This window comes from Ascaphus truei, chromosome 12 (genome assembly GCF_040206685.1).
Source record: "Ascaphus truei isolate aAscTru1 chromosome 12, aAscTru1.hap1, whole genome shotgun sequence".
NCBI classification, from domain to species: domain Eukaryota; kingdom Metazoa; phylum Chordata; class Amphibia; order Anura; family Ascaphidae; genus Ascaphus; species Ascaphus truei.
This window is the reverse complement of record NC_134494.1, coordinates 50467350-50491500: the sequence shown is the minus strand read 5'-3', so window position 1 is coordinate 50491500 and position 24151 is coordinate 50467350. Positions and strand designations below refer to the sequence as shown.

The following is a 24151-nucleotide window of genomic DNA, read 5'->3' as shown; positions in this document are numbered from 1 at the left end:
GCCGTGACGTGGCTGCAGGCTTATACAGTCATACCCCGCATTAACGTACGCAATGGGACCGGAGCATGTATGTAAAGCGAAAATGTACTTAAAGTGAAGCACTACCTTTTCCCACTTATCGATGCATGTACTGTACTGCAATCGTTATATACGTGCATAACTGATGTAAATAACGCATTTGTAACAGGCTCTATAGTCTCCCCGCATGCGCACAGCTTCGGTACAGGTAGGGAGCCGGTATTGCTGTTCAGGACGTGCTGACAGGCGCATGCGTGAGCTGCCGTTTGCCTATTGGGCGATATGTACTTACTCGCGAGTGTACTTAAAGTGAGTGTACTTAAAGCGGGGTATGCCTGTAACGCTTTGGTCAAAAGGTTTAACTAAATGACCCTTACTCGTGAGAATACTAATATTGAAGTATGTAACTATGTATTTTGTCACATTGGCTGTAGCTTTGAGTATTTTTTGTGTTTTGTTGTATACATTTGGCCACGCTCAGTAGCTCTGTGTTCATTAACAATAGATAATGTTACCTTAGTAAATACAAGAATACATTGTAGCTGCTGAGTTACACTGACTGAAGGATTGATTGAAATGCAGCCATTTAGGGAACCCTGGCAAATAGGATCTGTGCTGATCGATCACGGGTGAACTAATCAACCGACAGCTTAGGTAATTAGTTTACAATTTAAAAAAAAAAAAAGTGTAATCAAAGGCTGCATATATTAAAACAAAAATATATATTTTTTATTTTAAGTGCCGCTTGGATTACCGCTTTACAGAGATACAGTGCACTGGAGGAAAGATGTATGTAAACTAAAAAAAATTAAAAAAAACAAAAAAAATAAGTATTGCTCCCAATTGAAAGGACAAACTTTGGCCAAGAGGGCTGCAAGGAGACACCCTTACCTGGTGGCCACAGCGACATAATCTTCATCGTGAAGGCAACAGGCAACTCGTGAAATCGCCCCTTCCTGGGCAAAAAGAAAAGGGTGCAGTGATGATGTCACAAAGTATTAGGAACAGTTCCCAAGTTGCTCTGTGTCCCCCCCAACCTGCAACACAGCAAGGGCAGCAGCAGGGGCAGCAGCAGGGGCAGCAGCAGGGACAGCAGCAGGGACAGCAGCAGGGACAGCAGCAGGGGCAGCAGCAGGGGCAGCAGCAGGGACAGCAGCAGGGACAGCAGCAGGGACAGCAGCGGTCTCCCAACACGACCGTGATTTTGAAGTTGCTATTATTAAGAACCCCGTTATATTGGAGCAGGAATAGTTGATTGTTAGTTGCATGGTGCATGTTGCATGGTGCATGGCGCATGTTGCATGGCGCATGTTGCATGGCGCATGTTGCATGTCACACGGTACCTATACTGTCTGTTAAGAAGTTGACCCACAAACGCAACGATTTTACGCAAAACAAGTCATTGGTTATGAAATGATCAGATTGTGCCAAATGTTTGTTTAGTGCCAAAGAAAACCAATGGATTTATTTGGCTTTTCCCACTTGTCACGTGGGTTCATGCTTCCTTGTCACGGATCACAACCTTGGGACAGAAAGGGGGATGTCATTGCAGCCGGGGGAGTTAAATATTGTTTGGTAACAACAGTTCTAAAAAGGGAATTTCCAAACCGGTTCTACTGCCTTCCAAACACCGCTACAGTAACAGGAATCCACTAATTATACTGACGGAAGCGCTCAAAGGATGTTACTAGCGTTTAGTTTTACTGCGCTGATCTCTGCACTCTCCCTCACTGGTAGAGGGAGCATTATTACACGTAAATCACTTTTTACATTGGCGTAAAACTATTATCCCCTTATTAAGTACAAACACCATTGTGAACTAAAGGAAAATTTTATCATTTCAGCACGGATTGAACAATACTTAGATTTGCCTAATAATCTCTGAAGACCGAGGCAGCCCTCTGACTATACAGGAGCAATTAGTCCACTTCGGACGTCCACATCCCATGCAAATACACACTGCATGGAAAACGGGTACGCTTTAGTTCCTCTGTCTATTTTGGGTGGGGGTTGGTCCCTAGCAAGGGAGTTTTAGGCTGTTTACTGTACACAAATAACCAGATGGACATGGAGAATGGTGCCCTCACACACGGACAGCTATAGGCACTATAGGTGCAGCAGGTATTCCATACAGAGACAGAAAAGGAGGTACAGTCCCTGCTAAATAGTTACACATGGAGTGTATGTATGCACAGCTCCATCCATGTACAGTACATAGCGCGTCGCAGCAGCGAGAAACACAACAAAATAACACTGGATGCAATAGGAAGAAGTGCGTCAAACGTTCGGAAAAGAAGTCCCTTCCCCAAAGAGTTTACACCCTAAAAATCAGAGAAGCACAAGTGTTTGGCACAAACGGTAGCAAAGGGGTCACACAGGAAGTAGGATAATCATATGATGGTTATTGATCCCACAGACAGATGTGCAAAACAGTCTTAGAAGTTTATGAATGTGGCACCGCAGAATGACTCCCCGCAAAACGCTGCAGGGCCGTGTCTAGCAGCAAAAGGGTTAAAAGCACGAGAGAAATTGACCTCATTTTGCGTCAGTAGAACACGGCCCAGCCGGCGCAGTCTGTGACGCGGTAGGTTTACCTTGTGCGTAAGAATGAGCCTCTGTTTCCAGCCATCCTTTTGTATGAGGTTCAGTCCTCCTCCAGAAGTGCCCAGCGCCAGCCATTTCCGCGACACCGCCAGGCATGTACACTGCAATTAGGAGTACAGACAATGCGGTATAAATAAATATATATATCAAATGGAAATATTACTGTATGCTCATTTGCATGTCTTAGACAGGTCTGCAACCCCGACTTTCACCATAATCACCCAGCACACAGCACTTCCACTGCAGCAAGGGATTCTGGGAAATGACATGCAAATGAGCACACAACGCTTTACTGTGGAGGGTTTTTGTCACTTTTTTTACCTACATACACACTTTCAAAATGTACCAGTATAATAACTGGGAAGTCTTTAAAAGTATCCAAAATCCAATTGGTTTCTGACCCCGGCCCCTTTGGAAAGCCAGTTGCAGGGCCCTGATAAGCAGCATTGATGTTGCACTATTACGAATGTACAAAAATCGCCCAGACCACAGTTATTAGCTATTTAAAATGTGCGTCACCACTCAAGCAGGTCAGTGGTGGAAGCAGACTGAAAAGCAACGGTACTGTGCCTGGTAGGAGAAAGGTTGGTATTTATTCAAGCTCTTTGCAAAGAATTTTACAAAAAATAAATAAAAATAATAATAATAAATAATATATAGTAGTGGTACTCTGGGTCTGCACCCCAGTAAAATCACTCTCTCACCGCTGCATGGAACAGCTTTTTCTATTCATCTAATTTACGCTGTAATTATTTATTTTTTTGGGAGGAGAGATTTAAAAAATGAACACGAGTGTGGATGACATACAAGCAGAATATTATGTATGTATGTATGCAAGTATGTATGTATGCATGTATGTATGCATGTATGTATGCATGTATGTATGCATGCAAGTATGTATGCAAGCATGTATGCATGCATGTATGCATGCATGCATGTATGCATGCATGTATGCATGCATGCATGTATGCATGTATGCAAGTATGCATGTATGCATGTATGCAAGTGTGCAAGTATGTATGTAGGCAACTATGTATGTATGCAAGTATGTATGTATGCAAGTATGTATGTATGCAAGTATGTATGTATGCAAGTATGTATGTATGCAAGTATGTATGCAAGTATGTATGCATGCAAGTATGTATGCATGCATGCAAGTATGTATGTATGTATGTATGTATGCATGCATGCATGTATGTATGCAAGTATGTATGCATGCATGTATGCAAGTATGTATGTATGCATGCAAGTATGCAAGTATGCATGTATGCAAGTATGTATGTATGTATGTATGCAAGTATGTATGTATGTATGCATGTATGTATGCAAGTATGTATGTATGTATGCATGCAAGTATGTATGTATGTATGTATGCATGTATGTATGCATGTATGCATGTATGCAAGTATGCATGTATGCATGTATGCATGTATGCATGTATGCATGTATGCATGTATGCAAGTATGTATGTATGTATGTATGCAAGTATGTATGTATGCAAGTATGTATGTATGCAAGTATGTATGTATGCAAGTATGTACGTATGTATGCAGCGCCATCCAGGTACATAGCGCCTCACAGCAGTAACACACGTGACATAATATTATAACACGCAGTGGGAAGAAGCGCTTCACATGACAGTAACAATAGGAAAGGGAATCATTGCCCCGAAGAGCTTACAATCTAAGTGGTAAGAAATTAGGCTGCGTCCATGCTGGCGAAGACTGTGCGCGGCGAGATCACATTGCCTAAAGGCATTGATTGCACCCATAGTCTGCGCGTGAGCGACAGCTGGAGGGGGCGCGCGGTGCGCGAGGAATCAGTACAATCTGATTCCATGGCGCCACGGGCAGGTCACGTGAGCGGTTTGCCCAATGAGGGCGAACAAGCTCCGTGACATCACAGACACGCCCCTAGAGACGCCGCCCACAAAACGCTTGTGACATCACTCGTGCGCACTCCTCCGCTGCATGGACGCAGCCTAACAGAGACAGTAGCAAGGTGTTCTGTAAGTGCGTCTGTAAGTGGCCAAGGTCAGTGCATCCGAGATGTATATTACGGCAGCCATATTTAAGACTCCATGAAATTATTTGAATGGGAAAACTACTGGGTGATCAGGAAAGTGAAACTGTATTTAATCTGATCAAAGATCTATATTTTATTAGGATATCACGTTGTAGTTAGTGAAATAGTTGAAAGGAATAGGTGGCAAAGTAATTTTGTAAGCAGTACTGATGAGAATTAACGAACCTTCAAACGATTAGAATCCAACCGGAGAACTGAAAGCAAAGGGTCAAGAGAGTCAAACTCTGCCAGCACATGGCTGAAGGATTCTGGGACCAACGATGCAGAGGTCATGGAGACACACAAAATGTTCTGTTATATGCAACTGCACACTATATCACCTGCAAAGAGACATAGTATATTATCGAGAGCGAGAGAAAGAGAGCGCGAGCGAAAGAGAAAGAGCGAGAGCGAGCGAAAGAGAAAGAGAAAGAGAGCGAGAGCGAGCGAAAGAGAAAGAGAGCGAGAGCGAGCGAAAGAGAAAGCGAGCGAAAGAGAAAGCGAGCGAAAGAGAAAGCGAGCGAAAGAGAAAGCGAGCGAAAGAGAAAGCGAGCGAAAGAGAAAGCGAGCGAAAGAGAAAGCGAGCGAGCGAAAGAGAAAGCGAGCGAGCGAAAGAGAAAGCGAGCGAGCGAAAGAGAAAGCGAGCGAGCGAAAGAGAGCGAAAGAGAAAGCGAGCGAAAGAGAGCGAGAGCGAGCGAAAGAGAAAGAGAGCGAGCGAAAGAGAAAGCGAGCGAAAGAGAAAGCGAGCGAGCGAAAGAGAAAGCGAGCGAGCGAAAGAGAAAGCGAGCGAGCGAAAGAGAGCGAAAGAGAAAGCGAGCGAAAGAGAAAGCGAGCGAGCGAAAGAGAGCGAGCGAAAGAGAAAGAGAGCGAGCGAGAAAGCGAGCGAGCGAAAGAGAAAGCGAGCGAGCGAAAGAGAAAGCGAGCGAGCGAAAGAGAAAGAGAGCGAGCGAAAGAGAGCGAGCGAAATAGAGCAGAGAGAGAGCGCAAGAGCAAATAGCACAGCTCAATAAATGTAACCTGGTTGGGAATCGAAACGTCGATCACCCTTAAAATAAAATGTTTAAGTACAGGGAATTGGAGTTGTGATCTTTTTACAAAGCAAAAATCGGCAAAACTTTACACCCTCAGACTATCCCTGTTACAGAGCCAAATGATTACCGTCCCCCTGTGAAATAGTTATCCTGCGTGCGGGCGCCTCCTGAAGCTAAGCGCAGTTACATAAGAATAAGTGATGGTGGCTGGCTGCAGATCCCATTGTGTATTCTCTTTGCGGAGACCTGGCTCGGCGTCCCGCGTTCCTTTCCTCCGTCTCCCTCCTCTCTGTACATCCCCAGTTCACACCGGCTTCCTACTGAATTTAGCCCACAAACCATACATAGGAACGGCGAGCCATCTCCGCATTTGGGACCAATTTGTCCCAGCTCCAGCTGGCAGAGATGTTCAGGACAGTCCCACTAAAAAGCCAGGATAGTAAAGCAAGCAACCCTATCCCACTTCAAGTTCAGCACGGCGTAGGTAGCCGGCGCAGCTCTGCCAGTAACTGCCCTTCCCAGGCTTACTCCTCCCCCCCGCTCCCCACTCCTCCCCCCCGGGATCGCAGCCTTCTCCTCCAGTATTGATGCTATAGCAAAGCGCCGTCCTTAGGTCAACTGCACCCGTCATGCAGAATGATACAGGATATATGCTGCAATCTGTATTTTATGTTACTCCATTGCTGACAGAGGAACCTTGAACCCAGGAAGAGCTAACCACCCTCCCATCCCCCTCACCCATCCCCCCACCCTCCCATCCATACCCCCACCCTCCCATCCATCCCCCCACCCTCCCATCCCCCCCACACCAAATCCCAATGGTTCTTGCAAAATATAAAGAGAGACATATTAGCAGTGGTGATAAACACATTTCTTCTTCAAATAAAAGCGTACTATATACATAACAAGTGTGTCTGGTTAATGGAAAGACGCCGCGCGCTTCACAGATTTCTTTGCCTGAGAGCCATTTCCGAAACCTCAAGGCCAATGGTATTTTGACACCACGTAATAATCCCATTAGGCAGCACTTTCACGTCGATCAGATTCACTGAACGGTCTCAAATATCACGCTCTCCTTCTGCCTCACCACATCATGCAGACGCCCTAAATAATAGGAACGCTTTCCCCGTGTTTAAATAATCAGAAGCACATCATCAATTAGGTTGCATATATCAAATAGTGCAAGGCTATATTCTTATTACACGTGTGGATGTTGGGGAAATAATGGGTGTGTGCAATATTATTACTTGTTTTAAGACATCTTCTTGCCGTTTTGAACGCCGTTTTCATATGTAAATTCTTATGCTCCGTTCAGGAGATATAAGCGTTTGAAATATAAAGGTTAAAATGAAGCTCTCCCCAGAGCCCAATGAAGTCTAAAGGTTACCACGGTAACCTTAGACACTAGAGGTTATACAAATCATGTTTTTGACAAACACAAAAATAGCAGGACATGCTCAGGGGCTAAAATACTAACATTATAGGAGTTAAAGTCATATATACACGAGGCAGAGATCTTTTCGAAAGGGGCAATAACAGAAAGAATTGGAGGAGAAAGGGCACGAGAATCTTATAATATCACTTTGGATTTAAGGACTTTTCAATAATTATACTTCATCATTTTGCTAGCATATATTACATGTGTACCAGATATATTTATATTATTAATATTATTATACTTTATTTGTAAAGCGCCCAAATATTCAACAGTGCAGGATAATGGGGGTACAGATTAATATAAATTACATAAACAGAATGACATACAAACAAGCGCAAACAAGCGCAAACAGGCACAGAAGGGAATGAGTTCCCTGATCTCGAGAGCTCACACTCTAGAGGGGATAAGGGGCAATGCTGAAACAAAAGGTAAAGTGGCCGCTCATTGTGGGACGGAGGATGCGCCTCTGGACGGTATATGGTCCGGCTGCACACCTGGTCCCATTAAGGTTTGGGGGTGAGGATGTTAGGGGGTGTAAGACAGCATGGAGTTTGGTCCAGCCGCGGAACTAGTACCAATAGGGCTGAGGGATGTTAGGAGCATGCCAGGGAGGCATCCTTAAGGAAGGGGGTTTCCGTGTGAGTCAAGTCAAATAAAAATGAGCAGAAGACGATAGTCCATGGGCCACTTCCGAGCACTCCGCGACCACGTGTGTCCCGCAGGCCTCATGGGGTGGGGAGACCACGCGTGTCCTGCAGGCCTCATGGGGTGGCGACCACGCGTGTCCCGCAGGCCTCATGGGGTGGGGTATAGGTGCTGTAAGCCTGTGCTCCTACAGGGGCCGGCAAAGCATTCCAATAGAAAAAAGGGTGTGCATTATTAATACAGATGCAGCAAGGTGCGCCATCGCTGCCAACAGGAAACAACTAGAGGCACCCAGCATAGAACTATGGGATTCGAGAATGTGCGGGGTTATGAAAATGGAAGTTATCATATACTGTATACAATGGGAAAATATCAAACTCCTGTGGTTGCCGTGGGTAGAATATACAGATAAGAGGAAATAGTTTCCCTTTCTAACTACCAAAACCAGGATGCTAATGATAATTTGGATTAATAATTTAGTGTCTGGCTCATTTACGTTATATTATGTTTTGTTCTGTGACGGTCTAATATTATTATTAGTTTATTATATTTATTTTACATATTATATAATATATTGTATTGTACTATATAAGCAAGGAAGCTTTAACATTGCTCTACATACTGTTTTGATGTTATGATATTTGCAGTTATGAGGGATGCCAATATAATACTGTATAATATATGATTTGTTTGTCTTATGTATGTCAATTGTTATAAGATTAAAAATAAAGAATTTACAACAAAAAAAAAGTGAGGGTGTGATTAGCAATACAGAGTGTTACTGTATGTATCTCGCCAACATATTCCGCAGTGCAGTACAACATTGTATGACAAAAGAGTACATACATGTTAAGCGGAGACAGCAGGAAGGCGGCCCCTTCCCAAGGAACGTACAATCCGGAATCATTTACCATTATTACTTAATACTTTGAAGCGTCCGACTTATTACTACGTGGAACGTGGTCACTGCGATCGTTTGCCATGCGCTCCTGGGAATGACTGCACTATTCAAAGGCAACGTTGTGGTGGGATGCCAAAGACTCCTTTGTCTGGCTCCTAATGGGATAACCCAATGTACAATAGGAGATTATGGGTTTCCCCCCATCTGACTGTCACATGGTTTTTAGTTTCAACGTTTCCCATATTGATGCTTAAATGGATAATTCCCCGGAGTTGAAACCCTTCAGAAATCAGAAGACGTGTTGCCTTGTGTAGCACAGGGACCAAGAGGGAAACTCTATATAGAGGTTTAGCAAGAACCCAAAAAGGCAGGGGTGCTCAACCACAGTCTTCTAGACCCTGCCCCCCCCCCCCCCCCAACAGGTCAGGTGTTAAAGATATCCCAGCTTCTGCGTGCAAAATGTTTTAGCAAAATATAGTCATTGTTATGTATTAAAATCTAACCAAAATGAGAGAGATATAGACACACACGCACACACCTTTAAGAGAGCTAGGTGGAGAGACTTGTTTTATACAGACAAGATACATTTTTCAACATAGTCCTGTATATACTGTGAATACACTCAAGACTTAGGAGGGGGTTCACTTGGCTCTGATAAGAGATATCGGGGCTCCATCCTGTGTTAACGGCTATTAACGTGAACCTATTATCAGAGCTTAGTGAATACCGGTGACAGAACCAACACAAAAATAAGTGCATGGTTTAACTATTACCAACGCAGAAGGGTCAGTTCCATAAATACAATAAAGATTTTATGAAATCCATTAAAAAATAAATAAAAATAAACACCCCACAGCATTTTAAATCACAATTTACTAGTAAGAATTAGTCATGTTTTCCAGAACTGTTCAGAAATGATCTGTTACAATCCACCGAGGCGGAATGAGGATGTGAAATAAATATCTATATCTAAATATCTATTGTAACGAGTTCCGATGGAACAAAGATACAGAAAACAGGTGCAGTTCCGCTGAACCCGCACACACGTCCCAAGCTGGCCTAACTTTCTCTTAACCACAAACTGCATTCTGTTTCCTATTGCAGATCTCTCTGGCACTCGAGGTGTTAATATCGAGGCTACAGAGATTGTTGAAACCAGTTTAAGTTTATTAAAAAAAAAAAAAAAAAAAAAAAGGAAAGAAAGAAAAAGAAGAAGAAGGTTTTAAAAAGTCTTCTGCGACCCATAAGAAGATCAACTTTTATTTACATTTCGCACTGTAAGAAAGTCCCTGTGCAAAGTGAAACCAATCTGCTCCTTAAATCTCATTTCTTTATGGTCACTCATGGAGCACTGCCACACACACACACACACACACACACACACACACACACACACACACACACACACACACACACACACACACACACACACACACACACACACACACACACACACACACACACACACACACACACACACACACACACACACACACACACACACACACACACACACACACACACACACACACACACACACACACACACACACACACACACACACACACACACACACACACACACACACACACACACACACACACACACTTTAGGAAGGAGTGGCTCAGTGAGTAAAGACACTGACTGACACTGAGATTGCTGCAGGGGAGCCTGGTTCAATTCCCAGTGTCAGCTCTGTGTGACCTTGGGCAAGTCACTTTATCTCCCTGTGCCTCAGGCACCAAAAACATAGATTGTAAGCTCCACGGGGCAGGGACCTGTGCCTGCAAAATGTCTCTGTAAAGCCCTATACAAGAACATGCTATTATTATTATTGACAAAAAAATTCCCCTAGGAGTGAGCTGCGGTTTTAGGTTTAAATACTACAAAAATATAACCTTGCATTACCTTCGTCAATTATGGAGTACAAATGATGCCTTGAGTTATAGTATTTGTTTATAGAAACGTCAAATAAATGGTAATAAAAAAAAAAAAGGACGATGGCAATGTTACACTGTGAGCTTGTCCTCTGCAATCGTGAACCTTCTCTAAAGGATCGCCTTTTAGATCCGATTCAATCTACACAGATCTCCATACCAATGTGTATTTTAGTATGAGTATTAAAGTACTCAAGTGCAAGACAGTGTGTTATATATAACACGGCTTATGTTCACGTAAGACAAGTACAGGTGGTCCTCATTATCCCACGTTTCACTGTACAACGAATGGCATATCCAACGCTTTACAATGTAACCCTGTGGGTCGTTTTACGACGCCGCAATGCGTTATCCGACGCCGGAATGCGTTATCCGACACTCGCCGCCACTGATTAACATGGGACTCACTGTACAACGCTACTTCCAGAACACAATAGTAGAATGCAAGCTCTTTTGGGGCAGCTGGTCCAAGGTAAGCTATTTGCACCCGGTACTCACCCCTCTCTGTGCATTATTCGCCCCGGTACTCACCCCTCTCTGTGCATTATTCCGCCCCGGTACTCACTTCCCTCTGTGCATTATTCCGCCCCGGTACTCACCCCTCTCTGTGCATTATTCCGCCCCGGTACTCACCCCTCTCTGCGCATTATTCCGCCCCGGTACTCACCCCTCTCTGTGCATTATTCCGCCCCGGTACTCACCCCTCTCTGTGCATTATTCCGCCCCGGTACTCACCCCTCTCTGTGCATTATTCCGCCCCGGTACTCACCCCTCTCTGTGCATTATTCCGCCCCGGTACTCACCCCTCTCTGTGCATTATTCCGCCCCGGTACTCACTTCCCTCTCTGTGCATTATTCCGCCCCGGTACTCACCCCTCTCTGTGCATTATTCCGCCCCGGTACTCACCCCTCTGTGCATTATTCCGCCCCGGTCTCCTTCCTGGAACTGGAGGCTGCAGCCAAAACTGGCATTTAAATGCCCAGCTGATTGCTTTCAGACACAGGCTGAGAGGGCCGGTTTGATTGGACGCAGGATGCTTGCCCAAATGAAAGGGGAGCTGTGATTGGCTTGCTGCGCTGAGCAGCGGGGAAGTGTCACAATGCAGGCTCCCTGGGAGCTCAGAGTGTCACGTGCGGCTGGTGCAGATGCTGAGCATCAGGCAGTGGGCGGGGCATAGCAGGCAGTGGGCGGGGCATAGCAGGCAGTGGGAGGGGCTGGTGCAGATGCTGAGCATCAGGCCGTGGGCGGGGCATAGCAGGCAGTGGGCGGGGCATAGCAGGCAGTGGGAGGGGCTGGTGCAGATGCTGAGCATCAGGCCGTGGGCGGGGCATAGCAGGCATTGGGCGGGGCATAGCAGGCAGTGGGCGGGGCATAGCAGGCAGTGGGAGGGGCTGGTGCAGATGCTGAGCATCAGGCCGTGGGCGGGGCATAGCAGGCAGTGGGCGGGGCATAGCAGGCAGTGGGAGGGGCATAGCAGGCAGTGGGAGGGGCTTTGTGTCAGACACTTTGCAGGTTGTGATACCTTCTTGTGCACCCACAAGGTTTTCTGGTGCATAAACTGCTCGTGCACGAGAAAAACTTCTACGGTTATGTTGGTCCATTAAAGGGCGTCACAACCCGGTCTAGGACGGGACCAAATCGGCGTTTAGCCGCTGCTCGTCTCGCCACCGGGACCTTTCGCCGTCAAGGTAAATCCTAACTTTACCCTGAAAACCCATAATCTTAACCCCTAGTACTAAAGATACCCTTACCCTAAAATCCTTAACCCCATTCCCTAAAACCTTAACCCCATTCCCTAAAACCTTAACCCCATTCCCTAAATCCTTAACCCTTTACTCCCTTCCCTCACCGCTAAATGAATTTACCTTGCTGAAGCGGCCGGCGGCGGAGAGTCCTCCTGGGGCCGAATGCCGACGGAGACTTGGTCGCGGCGAGACGGCCCCTTCTGTTCCGTCACAATCCGTGGTCGGTTATCAGCTGGAAATAACTGTGTACCGGGGGGAGGGTGAGGGGGGGGGAGCTGACACCCAGGAATAAAGGTCACTTAACCCTTTCGCTACTAGGAGAGGTCTGCAGTGCACTGCAAAGAAATATGCTGGAGGCATCTTTGGCATTGAACAGGTTAACACTGTGCTGTGCAGGCATCTATGGCATTGAACAGGTTAACACTGTGCTGTGCAGGCATCTCTGGGGGTGAACAGGTTAACACTGTGCTGTGCAGGCATCTCTGCGGGTGAACAGGTTAACACTGTGCTGTGCAGGCGTCTCTGGCATTGAACAGGTTAACACTGGGCTGTGCAGGCATCTCTGGCATTGAACAGGTTAACACTGGGCTGTGCAGGCATCTCTAGCATTGAACAGGTTAACACTGTGCTGTGCAGGCATCTCTGGGGGTGAACAGGTTAATACTGTGCTGTGCAGGCATCTCTGGGGGTGAACAGGTTAACACTGTGCTGTGCAGGCATCTCTGGGGGTGAACAGGTTAACACTGTGCTGTGCAGGCGTCTCTGGCATTGAACAGGTTACCACTGGGCTGTGCAGGCATCTCTGGCATTGAACAGGTTAACACTGGGCTGTGCAGGCATCTCTGGCATTGAACAGGTTAACACTGTGCTGTGCAAGCATCTCTGGGGGTGAACAGGTTAACACTGTGCTGTGCAGGCATCTCTGGCATTGAACAGGTTAACACTGTGCTGTGCAGGCATCTCTGGCATTGAACAGGTTAACACTGTGCTGTGCAGGCATCTCTGGCATTGAACAGGTTAACACTGTGCTGTGCAGGCATCTCTGGCATTGAACAGGTTAACACTGGGCTGTGCAGGAATCTCTGGCATTGAACAGGTTAACACTGCTGTGCAGGCATCTCTGGCATTGAACAGGTTAACACTGTGCTGTGCTGGCATCTCTGGGGGTGAACAGGTTAACACTGTGCTGTGCAGGCATCTCTGGGGGTGAACAGGTTAACACTGTGCTGTGCAGGCATCTCTGGCATTGAACAGGTTAACACTGTGCTGTGCAGGCATCTCTGGCATTGAACAGGTTAACACTGTGCTGTGCAGGCATCTCTGGCATTGAACAGGTTAACACTGGGCTGTGCAGGCATCTCTGGGGGTGAACAGGTTAACACTGCTGTGCAGGCATCTCTGGCATTGAACAGGTTAACACTGGGCTGTGCAGGCATCTCTGGCATTGAACAGGTTAACACTGGGCTGTGCAGGCATCTCTGGCATTGAACAGGTTAACACTGGGCTGTGCAGGCATCTCTGGCATTGAACAGGTTAACACTGGGCTGTGCAGGCATCTCTGGGGGTGAATAATGAATATTTTGCCGGTAAAGGGGCTACCAGTGATATGTTATCTTTTTACAGCATCCTCTGCCCATTAACCCCTTCAGCCCCTCCAGTGTGTGGGGTGCATTAGAAGCAGAAGGGGGGGGGGGGGGTTACCCAGAAAACAAAACAGAGCCCCCTGCAATACCCAGCACTGTCAATAATGTGTATTTCCTGACTTTAAAGAGATCGCTATCTCACTAAACCATTTGCCTTCTGCCACTCAAAAGAAGCATATGTTACATTTCTATTGTGTGCTATATACCCTAGATTGTAAGCTCCCTGGGCCAGGTTTCTTATTCTTTTCTTGCGGCTCAGAGAGTAAAGCAGGGGAACCTGGTTCAATTCCGGGTGTCGGCTCCTTGTGACCTTGGGCAAGTCACTTTATCTCCCTGTGCCTCAGGCACCAAAAACATAGATTGTAAGCTCCACGGGGCAGGGCCCTGTGCCTGCAAAATGTCTCTGAAAGCGCTGCGTACAACTAGCAGCGCTATACAAGAACATGCTAAAAAAAAAAAGTGAAATTTTTATAATGTGCGTGTAACGTACGCTCACACCTGTGAGGACGTGACCTGCATATGGGATAAAGGTTAATACGGCAGGGTCCCGGGTATACGGCGGGTTCCGTTCCAGAGGCCCTGCGTATAGTGAAAATCGCCGGAAAGCGGATCCGGCGATTTTCAGTGCTGTGCATGCGCAAACCGGCATTTTCGCCGTTCTGCGCATGTGCGATCTATACGCTGCACGCGCAACCTGCGGTCTGCGCTTGCGCGCCGGGCGCACCCACCCGTTCTGCGCATGCGCGATTTCAAATTCAACATGGCGGCCCCCTTCTCGGTGCCGCTGTATCAGCGGATCGCCGAGAAGCGGGGCCCTGCTGTACACCGCAAAGGTCCCTCACATGAACAATATCTCCCCTCAATCCGTCCCTATATACCATCTGTCACGAACAGCAAACTTGTGAGCATGTGGCTGAGATATGCAACCAGGGTTAATATACATGGTTACTCCAGCCAACTCGCCTTTCTCCTACGCAAGGTACTTTCAATGAGTTCATATTAACCCCTTACTCAATTGCAAATCATATCTACACGTTGCCACCATCCAAAAACTATGCAAATAAACTCTATCTGCCAGTCTCAGGTCCCTGTTTATTATAGAAAAAAAAACTATGCACGTAACACACAAAAATCTGTTGTAGCAAAATGTGTCAGAAAATGTAAATACTCTACAAAGCATGCAACAGTTCATTCAGAGCTCAAAGCGATACTTATTAAAGTTTGGCTTCAATATACAAAAAGACAGTGCTTAGATTACATAAAAAGATTATTACAAGAACATACCGTTACAATAAATGCCGAACAGTTTCTTAAAATAAAAGGACAGACGTCCCGGTTTTCCCTGGGAAGAATTACCAGATTAATGAAAGTATTTTTTACAATCCTTCTCATGCCATTGTATGTGTAAGCGCATAGCATAGGACTGTAACTGTACTGTGCAATACACAGTGTAACTCTCCCTGCCCGGGTCCGGGTGAGTTTACATCAATGCGTCTTATCTTTGCTCTCTCAGATGGGGTTACCTTGTCAGGGTGCTGGATTCGTGCTGTTGGGCGAGGATATAGCAATGAAGGGCGCTAGGAAATTTATTTATTCAACCACTCAATTCAATTTATTCAGGACAAATTAAAGGAGCAGGGACCTCCCTTATTAACTCCTTCCACCCCGGTGCACTGTGGGGACCCTGTCGGGAGAGGGAGGGGGCAGACAGGGTTAGGGATTGAGGGGGGAAAGAGGTGAGCTAGAGGAGCAAGAGTGTGAGAGGGGGAAGAGAGACAGAGGGGGTCCCCTTTACCCACTGGGACAGGCGTCCTGATTGTCCCTCCTTCGGTGGCCCTGCATTCCACAGCTGTTTTATTGGTTACATCCATATACATTGGGAGCTTGGTATAGACATAACTGCATTCTTCCTGATGCTGTCTTAACCTACTTTCCTGGCTGCCACTATCTCGGCCCGCTAGGGAGGCATCGAGGCTTGATTCCCTTGGCTACCTGCGGGAGCCCTCTTTGGGGTAATTTCGGTAGAACTCCATTCCATATGGGGCCTGTTGCTAATCTCCCTCTGCCAGGGATAAGGGGGCCCCCTTCAGGCACTTCGTACCACGTTGTGGCAGCTTGGAGTGAGGCCAGCTATGGAACCTCGGGTGGCGCTGGTTCGACTATGCAGCAGGAGTATGGCCTGTTGAGTCCCCTCTGGGCATAGGCTGCCTCTCCATGAACCCCAAATGGTGGTTCAACTCTGTGGGATGCTACCTAACCAGGTACCTCTTTATAAAACAATATGAACATATTTACACTATTCACAGTAAGATCCCACTACTCCTCCTCGTGGGATCTGGCGAGAGACAGGGAGAAAGAACACCTGCTGAGTCACCTCGGTACCATGTTATGGGGAAAGGGCGTTGTTCTGAGTGGGCCCACACAGTTAACCCCTTAAGGCCACGGTAATCCCCATGGGGGGGGGGGGGGGGGTGTTACAACAGACTGGAGAGTTTATAACATACTGGTAAATGAGAATCAGAAATGAAGCAGGGTTGTGCTAGTAAGCGGTGTTGAACTTGGGGTATTTCATGTTCTGAATGTGACTTCACTTGCTTTGGATTGTGGTTCAGATGAAATCATTGTGGCCATCTGAAGGTGAACCCCTCAGACTGCGGGGAGTCCCACCTTGTAGGAGTTCGCTCCTGGGTTAGGTTACAAAAGGGAGGTCCCCGCAACCGATGTAAACTTACCAAGAGGGCAAACTGGGGTCATTGGAACGTTGGCATAGAGCAGACCTGAATGAAGAAGACCCTATTACTCCTTTAGCGACATCAAGAATGTCCACCTGGTCACTTTACCCGAACGTAAATCATTTTCTCCAACACTCAGTCAGTGTTTCTGTCGTGGGAATCCCTCCAGAAAAGTTGTTGTTACATTAAAATGGTTGCAATAAGAGTTTTTTTATTTTTATTTAAGTGCCTGGTGCCTCCTCACCTTGTCCTTCCTGTACCGTGTCCCAGAGTACAGCTTGTTGGCTAGTAACGACACCCAGGAGATCATACCTGGCCGTGTCGGTTTTAGTTCCGTGGCTAGTGACCACTGCCATATGCTCCTAACCACCAACCATTTACCTACATTAATATGTCTATATATAAGTTCTGCCAATATGGGGGGGGGGGGGGGGAGGGAGTGGAGAGCCAATCCTAGTGGCTGCGTGGGGACCTGGTAGGCACTGGAACTTGTGTCAGGTCCATCAATCTAGTCTGGCTGCTGGGCCCCAACTCCCCCACTGTGGCCCGGGGCCTTCACTAAAGGCCTACCTCCATGCATGGCAGAAGTTGGGCCTGATTCCCGGGTGGCATCCACCCTTAGTTTTAGTGTGGCAACGGAGGCCTCCACCACAGGTATGTATTTTTTTGGGGGTGGGGGGGGGGAGGTTATTGTATACATTGGGGGAAAGGGAGGATTTGCTGTATGCAGTGGAGGGAAAGGGGGCTATTGTATGTATCGGGCTACGGGTGGGGGGTTATTGTATGCATTGGGCAAGGGGGGGGGTTATTGATGTAAAGAGCTATGTAGATGCATAGTTCTATAAAACAGTATGACACGTGACATAACGGGATCACTTAATAAATAAAAGTAGATATTAGGAAAAGGCACCCCTGCCCCGAAGAGCTTACAATCTAAGTGGTAAACAGGGAGAACTTAGACAGCAGGTGGTTATGGTAAGGGCGTCTGCAAGGGGTCATGGTAAATGGATATGAGATGTATAGTATTGGCCAACGGAGTTACCCATATCCTTCGGTGTCTTTTAAGGAGTGAGAGGGTGTTGGTCGGATATTGTGGGTAAGGTCATGCCAGAGCTATGGGGCAGTGAGAAACCTAATACAACATAAGAAATATATACACCAGGTTCTACTAATCTTGTCTCCTGATATTTTGTACTCTCTGTGGTGTGCAATATTTGAATATTGTCTGTAAACCATGCAATGCCAACTCCCACATTTGTGGGGCATAGTCCATTGCACAACTTCCACCCAGCGACTCTTCACAGAACCTGTCACCCACCCCTCACATTACTCCCCAGATTCATGAAACCAAAGTACATGGAAGAGGTTATGAAGCATCTGCTGGGCAAAATAAGAGCCAACATAGGGGAGAAGCACATAGACTACGAGGAGTTATAAACATAGGCTAGGAAAGGGATGGCGGTCAATGGGTGTAAGTGTTGGAGGGGATCAAGCTCCATGATGAGAGACTGGTGGCACAAGTCCATATGAGCCTGGGGATAAAGGAAATCGGACCTCTGCCCCTGGAGTGATGTCCTACACTACTTTAAAAGAAGCAATCCATGCAGTTTTTTTTTACATATGTTCTTAGCAGGGGGTCCCCAGAGCCATACCCCATTCATTTAAGCTGCAGGGAACCCCTGCTTGCAGAGATACGTGCCTCCGAAGGGGATGCTGGCATTTCTCTGCAGTTTAAGGTCCCGCGTCACATGGGCCAATAGGAAGCCTCACCTGGTGGCGTAACACCTTCCTATTGGCCCACAGGACGCGGGAGCTTTGAAAATCCACCATGTGCTCCCTGGAGCGGCGAGCAGCTTCTACTCCGGAAGTACGCCCCCGACGCTCTCTCAGTGCTCCCTACTCCGGAAGTACGCCCCCGACGCTCCTTCAGTGCTCCCTACTCCGGAAGTACGCCCCCGACGCTCTCTCAGTGCTCCCTACTCCGGAAGTACGCCCCGACGCTCTCTCAGTGCTCCCTACTCCGGAAGTACGCCCCCGACGCTCCTTCAGTGCTCCCTACTCCGGAAGTACGCCCCCGACGCTCTTTCAGTGCTCCCTACTCCGGAAGTACGCCCCCGACGCTCCTTCAGTGCTCCCTACTCCGGAAGTACGCCCCCGACGCTCTTTCAGTGCTCCCTACTCCGGAAGTACGCCCCCGACGCTCTTTCAGTGCTCCCTACTCCGGAAGTACGCCCCCGACGCTCCTTCAGTGCTCCCTACTCCGGAAGTACGCCCCCGACGCTCTTTCAGTGCTCCCTACTCCGGAAGTACGCCCCCGACGCTCTTTCAGTGCTCCCTACTCCGGAAGTACGCCCCCGACGCTCTCTCAGTGCTCCCTACTCCGGAAGTACGCCCCCGACGCTCTTTCAGTGCTCCCTACTCCGGAAGTACGCCCCCGACGCTCTTTCAGTGCTCCCTACTCCGGAAGTACGCCCCCGACGCTCTTTCAGTGCTCCCTACTCCGGAAGTACGCCCCCGACGCTCTTTCAGTGCTCCCTACTCCGGAAGTACGCCCCCGACGCTCCTTCAGTGCTCCCTACTCCGGAAGTACGCCCCCGACGCTCTTTCAGTGCTCCCTACTCCGGAAGTACGCCCCCGACGCTCTTTCAGTGCTCCCTACTCCGGAAGTACGCCCCGACGCTCTTTCAGTGCTCCCTACTCCGGAAGTACGCCCCCGACGCTCTTTCAGTGCTCCCTACTCCGGAAGTACGCCCCGACGCTCTTTCAGTGCTCCCTACTCCGGAAGTACGCCCCCGACGCTCTTTCAGTGCTCCCTACTCCGGAAGTACGCCCCGACGCTCTTTCAGTGCTCCCTACTCCGGAAGTACGCCCCCGACGCTCTTTCAGTGCTCCCTACTCCGGAAGTACGCCCCCGACGCTCTTTCAGTGCTCCCTACTCCGGAAGTACGCCCCCGACGCTCTTTCAGTGCTCCCTACTCCGGAAGTACGCCCCCGACGCTCTTTCAGTGCTCCCTACTCCGGAAGTACGCCCCCGACGCTCTTTCAGTGCTCCCTACTCCGGAAGTACGCCCCCGACGCTCTTTCAGTGCTCCCTACTCCGGAAGTACGCCCCCGACGCTCTTTCAGTGCTCCCTACTCCGGAAGTACGCCCCCGACGCTCTTTCAGTGCTCCCTACTCCGGAAGTACGCCCCCGACGCTCTTTCAGTGCTCCCTACTCCGGAAGTACGCCCCCGACGCTCTTTCAGTGCTCCCTACTCCGGAAGTACGCCCCCGACGCTCTTTCAGTGCTCCCTACTCCGGAAGTACGCCCCCGACGCTCTTTCAGTGCTCCCTACTCCGGAAGTACGCCCCGACGCTCTTTCAGTGCTCCCTACTCCGGAAGTACGCCCCGACGCTCTTTCAGTGCTCCCTACTCCGGAAGTACGCCCCGACGCTCTTTCAGTGCTCCCTACTCCGGAAGTACGCCCCCGACGCTCTTTCAGTGCTCCGTTAGCCAATCCATGCCGGTTTTCTCTCTCTTTTATATAGAATTGAAGCAGGGGGTCCCGGAGCTGGAATTAACAGGGTTCAGCTCCTGAGACCCCCTACTTCAAATAAATAAATAAATTATATATATATATATAATAATAATACTGAGTTAAGTTATGGTGAGTAAAAAAAGTGACAAAAACCCTCCACAGGAAAGTATATATATATATATAATGTTTTTGAACGGCATGGATTGACTAACGGAACACTGAAAGGGCACGAATGAATTGTATGTTGAACATAATTGTTCAACCACTTTTTTTTCTGCTCCCAACACATTTGAGAAAAGGAAATGAGAAATCCTAGGTCCTTCACAATGCCACACACACACACACACACACACACTTATTTGTGAACTCTTCCTACAGACACAGCAGGCTTCATTGTTTGTCCAGCTGATGCAACGTATCCTGATATAACAAAGAATATTACAGTTTCCGTTGGATCCACTGGTAGGGCTGGCACAGAACGTCACTACATATTCCACCTAAACGGGGTAATAAAGGGGGTAAGTCTGCTACATTGGCGCACTACTCTGTAGGAAGTTGAACATCCATTCAAAACGCATGCAAAAATACAGGCCACACCAGGTATTTAGGAGTCATTTTATTCATTTTATATATATATATATAAAAAAAATAATCAGTGAGAACCATTTAAAGTCAGCAGCGTAATTATTTTAAGCTTCTTTGCAATTCAAGTGACCGATGCCCACCAGGACCATACGATTACATCAGTCCTTTGTAACGGACGTCTTCCATTACCATACCCATCCACACCAATAAAACCAGGCATCAAACAACCATGAAAGGGTACAAGAGGTGCTGGCTGGAAATAGACGTATCTGCACAGAGGGAACATGCCAAGAATCTGTGATACAGTATCTTGCTGAAAGCAAAAACCTTGTGTCCAAACTCTCATTCCAAATGTATATCTGCATAGATAATGACCAGGTTTGCCAAAAAGAAACGCAGGGAGATATGAATTATTCTGCATCTATAAAACACCTTTACTTGTATCAGAGTTGTTTGTAATAGAAGACATTCTTAGAGTATGTATAGGATACAAACTGGAACAGATTATGGCACGGACTGACAATGAGGCAATTATCGTCCAAAATTCCCCATTGACTACTGACCTGATTGGCCGCTTCGGCTGATGAAGAACAAGCCCCTAAATAGCATTAAAAGGTCTTAACAGCCTTAATGACTTCTGTTTTTGCATTTACACCGCTCAGTTTCCAATGATTATCAAATCGCTGAGAATAGCGTAACAGTCATCTGAAGAGTGGAAAGCTACCTTAAGGGTTAATATTTTCTGGTAAGGAGGAGGAGACATGATGTAGGTGTTCACAAACCTTATGGTCTCTTTTTCTTGACTTTCCATCATGAAAGGAGCCAACAGTGCACAATTGCTTTTCTCTGAGCACAACTGGGGTATACAGCATGGGCATTAAGAGAGAACAAAAACTGCTAGAAAAAGTTACCACTCCGTCAGGGCAAAATGTCCACGTTTCTTTGGGAATCACAGAGCAACAACAAAACAAGAAGAATTTCAACCGCTGGCCATCTCGGAGTCTTCGAATCATCAAAGTCAAATATGTTCATTTCTATAAAAATCTGTCACATTTATTAACTTTTTATTAATTATTATTATTATTTAAAACCCTATTTAAACAAGTACAACCTGGAACCCAGAACTCAAACCTGGATCCAACGGGGGAAAAAAACAACACGTTTTCAGTTTTATACCCTGTGCCAGAAATCTTTAAAAAGAAAAACACAAAAAAAACCCCACCCCACAAAAATAGCTTTTCTACGTGTACCCTTCACAAAGTTACTTTTAAAGCAGCTCCATATAAAGTACAAGAAAAAAAAAATGAAAGCAGTTCCTGAGTGACTGCAGTAAACAGTGTCTTATGCTATTCTCGCCCCCTTTTTTCAGTTTTGGTTCATATGTAGTTCATCACATGTAGTGTGATGTTTAGCGTCTGCTCTGGCCCCCCCCTCAAAAAAAAAAAGTTCTGTGGAAGGTCAGCGCCAGGAGACGGTGACGCTGCTCTGTCTGTGCCCTCTGCACCTCTGCCAGGTTGGATGCCCGGCACGCGCTTCGCAGGTTTCCTCACGTCAAGGTGAAGCTTCACGTCTTCTTGATCATACGCCTGGACTGCCACGTGTGAATCTTAGTGTAAGCCGTCTGTAACATTTCTTCTAGGTGACTCGTGAGCTGGGAGACAAGATATCGAGAGAGACGTCACTAGAGCAAAAAACGCCATTGGAACATTTCCATGCGCCATTTTAATGCCCTTGAAGGGAACATTTTAGACTGGCAGCCTACAAAAGGAGCAGATCCCTCTGCTTTACTCTCCGCACCCACCCTTTATCACCCCAACATTGATGGGGAGCAGAGGGGAACCCTGGCTCCCTAGATATTTACAGGTAAGATAGCGCCAGTACGGTCCCCTTCATGGGAAACAAAATGGTGGTTTCAATTTTCTGCATCACACAGGCGAATAGGAATCCGCTACGTTATCTATTGTGGCATGGTCTGCTTCTTTAAAACACACGTTTTACATACTTTAAATTAAATAAATGAAGCCTGAATAAAATACATGTACAGTAGCTATCCTAAATTCCAGTCACACTAGAATGCACATTTTAAGTTCAATATTCAGGTGTCTAAATCCCCATATAGAGCTACATGCACAAAGATATACATTATTTTTTATAGTGTGTTGACAGAACGAGGCAATAATGCATTTTGATTCCAATTTTCACACACACACACACACACACACACACACACACACACACACACACACACACACACACACACACACACACACACACACACTCTCTCTATGACTAGGACGCTGGGACTTAAACAAATCAACCCATTTTCAAGGTAGTGACGATCACTAGAAAAACCCTATTCCTGTAACATTTAACCTTCAGAAAGTGGGACAGCCGATCTCATTCTTTAGTCTCTGCTACGTTGAAGAGTGCAGGGTTTGCTTTGCTAGAAGAGAGGTCTCGGACATGGGCAGATCTCCATATTGAGAGTGCTTGTTTATAAGTGTGTTCAGGACATTGATGCTAGCCGTTTAGACTCAGCAGAAAAGGAGTCAGACACTGCATTACGTTTGAGACTTGAGATAAAATAGATGGGGTGCCCCTGTCAAGCACGATTATCTTTTCTTTACGGTACCATGGAGGATTTTGGTCACTGTACCCACCATAACCTAACCCCGTCTGGTTCTCTCCCATACACAGCAAATAGGAATGAGCGATATATATAGCGTTACACTGCTTACGTTTGTGCTTAGGTACTGCATCCGTATCTTCTCTTGGAATGGGCAGAGTTTTGTAACCTGGAACCTTTCCAAGTTACTCTTCATTTTAACAACCTAAAAACAACAAAGAAATTTGATGTTATTTTCAAGGAAGTAAAAAAAAAAAAAAAAAAAAAAAGGGGGGGGGGGGGGGGGGAAATGAATAAGAACGTGATCTGACATTAAAAGACATATGGTGGGTAAAAGAAGTGACAAAAGCCCTCCACCCTACAGTAAATAAAAATTCCACTTGTGGTGCATTCACATGTCTCAGACAGGTCTGCAAACCTGTCTTTTCCCCATTATCGTTTAGCAAACAGTGCTTGCACTGCAGCACGGGATTCTGGGTAATGACAGGCAAATGAGCAAAGTGTGTCACTCTTAACTTCTGATCCAATCCAACACACACGCCTTAAAAAGCTTCTGTTGTCAGATAAAGCCCAAAAAGGTCAACCTTCTGGACCTTTAGTACCCCCCTGACCCCAGGAGAGAGTATCAAGGAAGCCTCTGGCCGAACACCCCCCCACCCCAC

At 46.9% G+C, this 24151-nt stretch overlaps 2 protein-coding genes across 10 annotated transcripts in view; both read right to left on the bottom strand.

The window, feature by feature from the left end:
* Nucleotides 1-12614, bottom strand: part of HPS5 (HPS5 biogenesis of lysosomal organelles complex 2 subunit 2) — a 43155-nt gene extending 30541 nt beyond the window's left edge. For 2 of the 7 annotated variants that reach the window (XM_075567679.1, XM_075567686.1), the window contains exons 1-4: nucleotides 11170-11248; nucleotides 4873-5027; nucleotides 2613-2723; nucleotides 910-974 (exon numbers count right to left, since the gene is read on the bottom strand). In XM_075567679.1, coding sequence (XP_075423794.1) covers nucleotides 910-974; nucleotides 2613-2723; nucleotides 4873-4980 — 284 coding nt within the window. In that variant the 5' untranslated portion in view covers nucleotides 4981-5027; nucleotides 11170-11248. The other 5 variants (XM_075567682.1, XM_075567680.1, XM_075567681.1 and 2 more) reach the window with 5 other exon arrangements.
* Nucleotides 12615-20879: 8265 nt separating this feature from the next.
* Nucleotides 20880-24151, bottom strand: part of GTF2H1 (general transcription factor IIH subunit 1) — a 29354-nt gene continuing 26082 nt past the window's right edge. For all 3 annotated transcript variants that reach the window (XM_075567688.1, XM_075567687.1, XM_075567689.1), the window contains exons 14-15: nucleotides 23602-23694; nucleotides 20880-22514 (exon numbers count right to left, since the gene is read on the bottom strand). In XM_075567688.1, the coding sequence (XP_075423803.1) occupies nucleotides 22428-22514; nucleotides 23602-23694 (180 nt within the window). In that variant the 3' untranslated portion in view covers nucleotides 20880-22427. The remainder of the gene's footprint in view (nucleotides 22515-23601; nucleotides 23695-24151) is intronic.